This window comes from Vigna umbellata, chromosome 10 (assembly GCF_029865625.1).
Source record: "Vigna umbellata cultivar VRB3 chromosome 10, Vumbellata_1.0, whole genome shotgun sequence".
Classification (NCBI taxonomy): Eukaryota; Viridiplantae; Streptophyta; class Magnoliopsida; order Fabales; family Fabaceae; genus Vigna; species Vigna umbellata.
In genome coordinates, this window is record NC_142174.1 from 4,985,142 (window position 1) to 4,995,143 (window position 10,002).

A 10,002-nucleotide genomic window follows, 5' to 3' on the forward strand; every position below is an offset into this window, starting at 1 on the left:
CTTGAATTGTGTTTGGGTATTTATCTGTTGTAATTTCCATTTTAATGTTTTTATTCATGTTCGGTTGTGTTTAATTCCCAATTTTAATTTAGTTTATTTCCAATCACAAAAACATTTTCAAAACCCCCCCACTACGTGTTAATCTGAGACTGAACCCAAATTGGTCCTTGAGAGACGACCTAGGAGTCACTTCCTAGTCTATACTGCATTCTTTTATGCACAACTTTTGTTGGGAGGTGCGACCCTCTCATCAAAATGGCGCCGTTGCCGGGGACCAACGGTTCAGTCTTAGGTGTTTTGTTGTGTTAGTGTCTTTTGTGTTGATAATGTGTTGTTGGTGTGTTGTGTTTTGTCTTGTATGTTTGAGTGTGTGTGATTTGTTTGTTTAGGTTGTTTTGTGTGTTCAAAATTTTTGTGATATCGTTTCATGATTTTAGGGTGTTCTGACTTAGTGCATGACTAGGGGAAATCCTGGGCCTATACCACCCTTTGATCCTGAGATTGATAGAACTTTTCATAGGTTAGCTAGGCATTCTAGGAATTTATCTTTAGAGTCTGTTTTTGAGTCTGTTCCATTGGATACTGTGCATCCCACTGCTGAGTATTTTGTGCATACTGCATCTACTGCATCTGTTGCATATGCACGTGACTCTGATTCTGATTCTGTTGTTTTTCACACTGAGAACAATATGGCACAACCTCCACCTCGCGAGAGGACTTTTAGGGAGATGGCTGCACCTGATTTCGATATCGAAAGCTTGTGCATCCAATATCCTGATGAGGACGTTCCATGTGTTCTCAAGACTGGACTGATCCATTTGTTGCCCAAGTTTCATGGTCTTGCAGGTGAGAGTCCTCATAAGCATTTGAAGGAATTCCACATTGTCTGTTCTAGTATGAAACCACATGATGTTCCTGAAGAGCACATCTTCGTAAAGGCATTCCCTCATTCATTGGAAAATGTTGCTAAGGATTGGTTGTATGGTTTGGCGCCTAGATCCGTCACTAGCTGGGATGATCTGAAGAGGCTGTTCTTAGATAAATTTTTTCCAGCAGCCCGGACCACAGCTATCAGAAAAGACATAACTGGGATTAGGCAGCTTGGTGGAGAGAACTTATATGAGTATTGGGAGAGATTCAAGACACTTTGTGCTAGTTGTCCCCACCATCAGATACCTGAGCATCTCCTTGTCCAGTATTTCTATGAGGGTTTGAACAACATGGACCGTGGTATGATTGATGCTGCCAGTGGTGGAGCTCTTGGAGACACCACACCTGCTGAGGCCAGGCAATTGATTGAGAAGATGGCCTCCAACTCCCAGCAGTTTAGCACCAGGAATGATGCCATTGTGGTGAGGGGCGTACATGATGTTGTTGCCCAGTCTTTATCAGCTGTTGAAAGCAAGTTGGAAGGAAAGATTGACTCTCTTACGAAGTTGGTGACACAGTTGACTACCAACCAGAAATCTGCAGCTCCATCTGCATCTGTTGCACGACTATGTGCCATTTGTCCTTCCAGTGACCACTATACAGATGCTTGTCCTTCTTTGCAGCAATCTGCTGCCTCTGATGCGCCTCAGGCTTATGCTACGAACATCTACAACAATAGGCAGCAACAACAGCAAAATCATGACTTATCCAGCAACAGGTACAACCCAGGGTGGAGGAATCACCCCAATCTGAGATGGAACAATGCGCCACAGCATCAACAGCAGGCACTACCTTTCCAGAATGCTGGAGCACCTAACAGATATGTGCCTCCACCTATGCAACAACACCAGAGGCAACAACAACAGCAACAGCAAGAGGCACCTGCCCAACCAGCTGCCCACCCTTCCACTTCGTCTGAACCTTCATTGGAAGAGTTAGTGAGACAGATGACTATGCAAAACCTGCAGTTTCAGAAAGATAACATGCAATTTCAGCAGGAGACTAGAGCTTCCATACAGAGTCTCACTAACCAGATGGGTCAGATGGCTACTCAGATAAACCAAGCGCAGTCTCAGAATTCGGATAAGTTACCATCCCAGACTGTGCAGAACCCAAGGAATGTGAGTGCCATAACCCTTAGATCAGGGAAGCAGATTTTTGTGCCTTCAGAGCCCGCTTCTACACCTACACCCATGCCTGCTACTTGTCCTAGAAAGAACGACCATGACGGTTCGAGCAAGGCATTTGAGGTGGGTGAATCTTCTTCTCCAGCCGGTGGTTCTTCTTCAGGTGGATCTTCTCCCTCTTCCACCACCACCGCTGCCGCACCTTCTCCATTGGTTGACCGACCTATCCCTCTACCATTCCCTTCACGGGCACTTCCTTGCAAAAAGATGGAGGATGTGGATAAGGAAATTCTGGAGACCTTCAGGAAGGTAGAGGTGAACATACCTCTACTTGATGCCATCAAGCAGATACCGAAGTATGCCAAATTCTTGAAGGAGCTGTGCACACACAAGAGGAAGATGAAGGGAAATGAGAGGATAAGCATGGGAAGGAATGTATCTGCGCTCATTGGTAAGTCGGTCCTGCACATCCCTGAAAAGTGCAAGGACCCAGGTATATTTTGCATTCCTTGTGTGATTGGAAACAATAAATTTGAAAATGCCATGCTTGATTTGGGTGCTTCTGTTAATGTCATGCCTCTGTCTATATATGCATCTTTGTCTCTTGGTCCTTTGCAAACCACGGGTGTGGTCATTCAATTGGCCAATAGGAGTGTTACCCACCCAGCAGGTTTCATAGAGGATGTCTTGGTTAGGGTTGGTGAATTGATTTTTCCTGCTGACTTTTATGTTTTGGAAATGGAGGAGGGATTCTCTCATGGATCCGCTCCCATTATCTTAGGCAGGCCATTCTTGAAAACTGCCCGAACTAAGATTGATGTGTATGCTGGAACTTTGTCTATGGAATTTGCTGATATTGTTGTTCATTTTAATATCCTTGATGCAATGAAATTTCCAGCTGAGGACCATTCTCTGTTTAGGATCGATGCATTGGATGACATTATTGATAAATATGTTGTTGATGATTTTGATTCTTTGCATAAGAAAGAGCATTCTTTTCTATCTTCTCTACATACATGCATTGAATCTGAATTTGAGAATGATGTTGATTTTGAAGAGAATTTGGATATCCATGATGTTGATGATGTTTCTGATATGGATGATGTTGATAATGTAATTGTCATGGATATGGATTTGGAGCTTGATGAGATAGGTGTTCCGCCTTTACCTGTGAATTCTTTGGAGTCAGAATGCACTAACCACTTTGTAGGAAGTACAAATGAATCTGACTTGCAGGCACCTACTCTTGAGTTGAAACAGCTCCCAGATAACCTCAAGTACGTGTACTTGGAGGATGATGAGAAGAAACCGGTGATCATTTCCACCTCCCTTGATTCTGTTCAAGAGGAGAAGTTGCTTGGTGTGTTGAGGAAGCACAAGAAGGCCATTGGTTGGAGTTTGGCTGACATACCTGGTATTAGCCCATCCACATGCATGCATAGAATTCTTTTGGAAGATGGGGCAAGGCCAGTGAGACAGCCACAAAGAAGGCAAAACCCCGTGATCATGGACGTCATCAAGAAGGAGGTGACAAAGCTTTTGCAAACTGGGATCATCTACCCTATTTCAGATAGTCAGTGGGTTAGCCCCATCCATGTTGTGCCCAAGAAAACTGGCCTCACTGTGGTGAAGAATGAGAGGGATGAGCTTATCCCAACTAGAGTGCAGAACAGTTGGAGAGTCTGCATTGACTATAGGAGGCTCAACCAAGCAACCAGGAAAGATCATTTCCCCCTGCCATTCATTGATCAGATGCTGGAGCGCCTGGCAGGTAAATCTCATTATTGTTTTCTTGATGGTTTTTCTGGTTACTTTCAAATAAATATTGCTCCTGAGGATCAAGAAAAAACCACATTCACCTGTCCCTTTGGCACTTTTGCCTATAGGAGGATGCCCTTTGGTCTATGCAATGCCCCTGGTACCTTCCAGCGGTGCATGCTTAGCATTTTTAGCGACTTTCTTGAGAATTGCATAGAGGTGTTTATGGATGATTTTACTGTGTACGGATCCTCCTTTGATGCATGTTTAGACAGTCTGGAAAAAGTTTTGAAAAGATGCATAGAAACAAACCTTGTTCTCAATTTTGAGAAATGTCACTTCATGGTTGGACAAGGTTTGGTTCTAGGGCATATCATTTCTGAAAAGGGAATAGAGGTAGACCCTGCTAAGATATCTGTGATTTCGCAGTTGCCTTACCCCTCTTGCGTGCGAGAGGTGCGATCTTTTCTTGGACATGCAGGTTTCTACAGGCGCTTCATCAAAGATTTCAGCAAGAAGGCGCTTCCTTTGTCCAGACTGCTGTAGAAAGATATTGACTTCTCTTTTGATGACAGATGCAAGCAGGCGTTTGATTGCCTGAAGGAAGCTTTGACCACCGCCCCTATCATTCAGGCACCGGATTGGACAGCCCCATTTGAGCTCATGTGTGATGCGTCTAATTATGCATTAGGGGCTGTCTTGACACAGAAAATTGACAAGCTGCCGAGAGTGATCTACTATGCTTCACGCACTTTGGATGTTGCCCAGGCAAATTATACCACCACTGAAAAAGAGTTGTTGGCAATTGTTTTTGCCCTTGATAAGTTTAGGTCATATTTGCTTGGATCACCTGTTATTGTGTATACTGACCATGCAGCTCTAAAGTTTCTGTTGAAAAAGGCGGAGTCAAAGCCTAGATTGATCAGGTGGATGCTACTGCTCCAAGAGTTTGACTTGCAAATTGAAGACCGGAGTGGAGCACGAAATTTGGTTGCAGACCACCTAAGCCGGATTGAAAAAGCTGATGATGAAGCTGATGTGTTGCCCATACAGGATACCTTTCCTGACGAGAGTTTGTTGATGATTTCTTACTCTCACCCCACTCCTTGGTTTGCACACATTGTAAATTATTTGGTTGCTTCTGTTTTTCCTCCCTTAGCATCACGTGCTCAGATTGCTAAAATTAAGAGTGATGCTAAGTATTATGTTTGGGATGACCCATATATGTGGAAGTTGTGCAGTGACCAGGTTACTAGGAGATGCATTCCAGACCATGAGATTGACTCGGTCCTGCAGTTTTGTCATGCCTCCTCACCTGGTGGTCATCTGGGGATACAGAGAACAGCTCGCAGGGTGCTGGACTGTGGTTTTTATTGGCCTTCCATCTTCAAAGATGCGGAGAAGATCTGCAGCACCTGTGAGCCTTGTCAAAGAGCAGGAGGATCAATTTCACAGAGACAAGAGATGCCTCAACAACCTATGTTGTTCTGTGAGGTGTTTGATGTATGGGGTATAGATTTCATGGGTCCTTTTCCTGTTTCTTTTGGTTTCTGTTATATTCTCCTTGCTGTGGATTATGTTTCAAAATGGGTGGAAGCTAGAGCCACCAGGACTAATGATGCTCGGGTTGTTGTAGATTTTGTTAGATCTCACCTCTTTTGCAGGTTTGGAGTGCCTAGAGCAATTGTTAGTGATCAAGGAACCCATTTTTGCAACAGATCCATGCAAGCCTTGCTCAAGAAATATGGGGTGACGCACAGAGTTTCTACACCTTACCACCCCCAAACAAATGGGCAAGCTGAGATCTCCAACAGGGAGATTAAGAGGATTTTGGAGAAGATTGTCCAGCCCAACAGGAAAGATTGGAGCAATAGGTTGGACGATGCTCTTTGGGCTCACAGGACAGCTTACAAAGCACCGATAGGGATGTCTCCTTACCGGGTTGTCTTCGGAAAAGCATGTCACCTACCGGTCGAGATTGAGCATCGGGCATATTGGGCTGTGAAGATTTGCAACTTCTCCATGGACCAAGCTGGAGAGGAAAGAAAGTTGCAACTGAATGAATTGGATGAGATCCGATTGGAGGCATATGAGAACTCGAAGTTCTACAAGGAAAGGACAAAGAAGTTCCATGATAGTTCTATTGTTAGAAAGGACTTCGAGGTGGGCCAACAGGTTTTGTTGTATAACTCTAGACTCGGCCTCATGGGTGGTAAGTTGAGATCAAAATGGACTGGACCTTTTGTTGTGACTAATGTTTATCCTTATGGTGCAGTAGAGATCCAAGGTCCATCTACAACTAAAAGCTTCAAGGTGAACGGGCATAGACTGAAGCCTTTCCTCAGCAACCCTTCTTTAGTGGATGTAGTGGTGGAGGAGACATCTTTGGTCCACCCCACCTATCCTCCCATCTGACTCAGGGAGTTTCTTTTCTCCTTCCCTCCTCACTTTTATTGCACTTTGTCGATATCTGATGATTGTTCTGATTGTTTGATCTACTGATTGTGACACACTGAGGACATTGTGTCGTTTAAGTGTGGTCTATTCGGGGAGGTTGTTTCTTTGTTCATGTTTCGGTTTTTATGTAGTTTGTTGTGTCTTGTGTACAGTTTTGCATACTTTTCGTAAATTCTGGATTGTGGTTAGGTTGTCAGTTTTCCTTCACTTCATTGATACTCTGAGATTTTGGATTCCTTGCTTTTCTTTGCTTGGAAGATGATCATGATTTTTGAGAGTTGAATTGATTGTGACAGAATTACCCTGTGTGAGATTTGAGCCACTTTATGTTCTTTCTTGTGTGTGATATGTCTCTTGATTGCTTGCACATATGCCTTGGTTTGACTCTTGTTGATAACTCTTGATTGATATGCATGTTTGGAAGTGATAAAGGCAATTTTGTTTTTGAGCCTCTCTAGCCAAATAAGCTTACCTTGTTCTAATCCTTTGAAAACCCTTTTTGAGCCTATACTTTCCCCCATTTCTTTATTTCGAATGCTCATACACTAGCCCTAAGTGAAAAACCATGATTACCTTAACCTTAGGGAATTTTGGAGCTTTGGAAGTGTTTTGGGAACAAGTGTGGTCTCCTTAGGGATTCTGATAAGTTGGCTAGTTAGTTCCTCTTCTTGTTTTGTTTTTGTAAATATGTGGTGTATCTTGTCTCTTGAAATTGTGTGCTGAATAGAGAAAAGAAAAGAGACAGGATGGAAAAAAGAGAGCAGAAAAATATAAAAAAAAAATGTGAATAATTGTGAATAATGGAGTCAAGAAGAGGATGGAATTAGAGGCTGTGGGTGTGTTTGAATGTGTTTACACTTGTTCCCCATTGCTCCTCTGTTCCTTATGGTTTGTAGCTTCTTATCCAGATATATCCTCCCTTGTCCTTGGCCCCATTACAACCGTGAAAAGACCTTTTGATTTGAACATGCATATGTGTTCGAGTGTTGATATTAGAGGCTCGCCAAGTCTGTTGTTGTTTGCTTTCTTGAGTGCATTGAGTGACATTGATTTACCTTAAACACTTGAGAGAAACACTGATTGTGTGCATCTGTGAGGCTCTGTTGCTGTTGATTCATCTCTTGAACTGATTGACTGCTTTCCTTGTACTGAATTGTTTGAATGATTCTTTGAGTATCTGCTTTTGTTGACTCTGTGTTGGATTCTGCCTATACCTTTTACCGTCCAGAATTTTGTGAGAATTGTGCAACTGTGTTTCTGTTTTGGAGTCTTTGTTGTCTGTCTTTCGAGTCTGTGTCAGCTCCCTGATGTTTGAGTAGTTCCCTGGTTTTCGTTTTAGTTTTGCCCAGGAGTGCAAAAGACTAAGTGTGGTCTATTTTGATGAATCGTTATTTCTTGAATTAGATTTAGTTTATTGCACTTAAATAAACCAGGGAATTGTGTTTAATTGTTTGTTATTTCCCAGTTTTCCGAATTCCGCTTAATTTGGTCGGAAATTTGTAATTGTGCTAATTTGGATTTTCTGAGCTGATTAAGTGCAATTTTGAAATGCAGGAAAATTTCGGACATTTAAGCACAATTCCCTGATTAAATCCGGTACAATAAACTAAGTGAAATTGAGAAAATATTGACTCATCATACACGAACTAGAAGAAGTGGAAGAAGTGGAAGAAGTGGAAGAAGTGGAAGAAGTGGACGATGTCGACGAAGTTAAGAAGTGGACGAAGAGGACAAAGTGGACGATGTGGACGAACTTGACGAAGGGGACGAAGTGGAAGAAGTGGAAGAAGAAGAATAAGCAGAACAAGATGAACAAGAAGAAGAACAGGAAGAAGAAGTGGAAGAAGAATAAGAAGAGGAAGTGGAAGTGGGAGAAGTGGAAGAAGTAGACGAAGTGGACAAAGTTGACAAAGTGGACGAAGTGGACGATGTGGACGGTGTGGACGAATTAGACGAACTGGAAGAAGTGGAAGAAGTGCACGAAGTTGACGAAGTTGACGATGTGGACGAAGTGGACAAAGTGGACGAAGTGAACGAAGTAGACGAAGTGGACGAGGTCGACGAAGTGGACGAAGTAAACGAAGTGGACGAAGTGAACGAAGTGGACGATGTGGACGAATTAGACGAACTGGAAGAAGTGGAAGAAGTGGACTGATAACAGTTGAAAAACTGTTATTTTCATGATTAAAATTGACACTAAAAGCAACCTTTACACTTAGAAACTAGCTTGAAATCATGCTTTTCCTCATGTTTTTAGAAATAAGAGAGCTGGACATGTTTATGCTTGATTTCAGTGTTTTTGTGCAGGTTTTAAGGTGAATTTGGTGAAAGAAGTGAAGAAGGAGAGAGATGAAATCAGAAAAGACAATAAAAAGTGCAAAAGGAGAAGCCGAAGTCACCGCTCAGCGGCAGTTTACCGCTGAGCGGCACTCTGGAAGTCACGTAAGGTCCGCTGAGGGGCAAAATGGCCGCTGAGGGGAGAAAACAAGTCACGTACTCACCGCTGAGCGGTATTTTACCGCTGAGCGGCACTTTAATGGGCTTGGACTTGACTTTTTGTAATTTACGAATGATATATAAGCTTTAGGGTTTCCTAGGGTTAGGTATCTTTGGCAGAAACGAAGCAAACACTCTCTCTTCCACCCCTTGGGGTAGATTGGGAGATGGTGACAGCTCTCCTCTTCTCTTTCACGGGTTTTTCTATCTCTTTCATTCTTTCATTGTTATTCATATAGGTTCACCATGAATATGGTGAACTAAACTCTGTATGTTTGTTGGGGAATCAATGTAATCTTGTGAACCTCTCATATATGGAATCTGTTTTTACATCTTTTAATTAAGACTTATGCTTTCCTTTCATCATTAGTTAGGGTTTTTCCTCTTTGTTTAATGCTTGCATGGTTTAACTCATTCGATGCATGATTATTGGTTTTGTCGATACGGGAACGTACGGGGAAGTCTAGATCCGGGGAATTTCTCCCAATTTTATATTGGTTGTCGTTAAGCTCCTGTACTTATGAACTAATCATTAGGAATGCTAGGAATTGTATGAACTCGTGATTAGGGAGAAGCCTTCTGGAAAGGTACATTAGAGAGTGGCATTAACAATGGTGATTTGATCGTTGAATTCCTAAAATATATGAGAGTGGATAAGATGAAATTGACCCCCAACAACATATCCATACATAAATTTCATTGAAAGTGTTTATCTTTTGCTTTTTGCCATTGATCAAAATTCATGCATACATATTTATTTTCTGTCTTGCATTTTAAACCCCAATTAATTCGTTTGTAAGTCTTAGTTAATTAAGAAATCACATAACTAAACTAGGCCGTGAGTCCTTTGGGAAGAACGATACTTGGTCTAACCAACGAAGTGGACGATGTAGACGAACCAGACGAACTAGAAAGAAGTGGAAGAAGAAGAATAAGCAGAACAAGATGAACAAGATGAAGAACAAGAAGAAGAACAAGAAGAAGAAGTGGAAGAAGAATAAGGAGTGGAAGTGGAAGTGGGAGAAGTGGACGAAGTAGACGAAGTGGACGAAGTGGACAAAGTTGACGATATGGACGAACTAGACGAACTGGAAGAAGTGGAAAAAGTGGATGAATTTAACGGAGTGGACGAAGTTGACGAAGTGGACAAAGTGGACGACGTGGACGAAGGGGAAGAAGTGGAAGAAGAAGAATAAGCATAACAAGATGAACAAGAAGAAGAACAAGAAGAAGA

The 10,002-nt window shown here is 42.4% G+C and overlaps 1 protein-coding gene across 1 annotated transcript; it reads left to right on the top strand.

Annotated features, from left to right (window-relative positions):
* The first annotated feature begins 455 nt into the window (after nucleotides 1-455).
* Nucleotides 456-4,416, top strand: LOC148191726 (uncharacterized). Its single transcript, XM_088100670.1, has 3 exons — nucleotides 456-2,184; nucleotides 2,221-3,828; nucleotides 4,391-4,416. Exons 1-3 carry the CDS (start codon nucleotides 456-458, stop codon nucleotides 4,414-4,416), a joined length of 3,363 nt encoding a protein of 1,120 aa, XP_087956796.1.
* Nucleotides 4,417-10,002: the final 5,586 nt, after the last annotated feature.

What these genes read in the sequence shown, in the direction of transcription:
- LOC148191726 (XM_088100670.1), top strand. Translation starts at nt 456, where the DNA reads ATGACTAGGGGAAATCCTGGGCCTATACCACCCTTTGATCCTGAGATT. An exon ending in GAGCAAGGCATTTGAGGTGG is followed by an intron (nt 2,185 to 2,220) that starts GTGAATCTTCTT and finishes GTTCTTCTTCAG; the next exon opens with GTGGATCTTCTCCCTCTTCC. An exon ending in GATGCTGGAGCGCCTGGCAG is followed by an intron (nt 3,829 to 4,390) that starts GTAAATCTCATT and finishes TTTTGATGACAG; the next exon opens with ATGCAAGCAGGCGTTTGATT.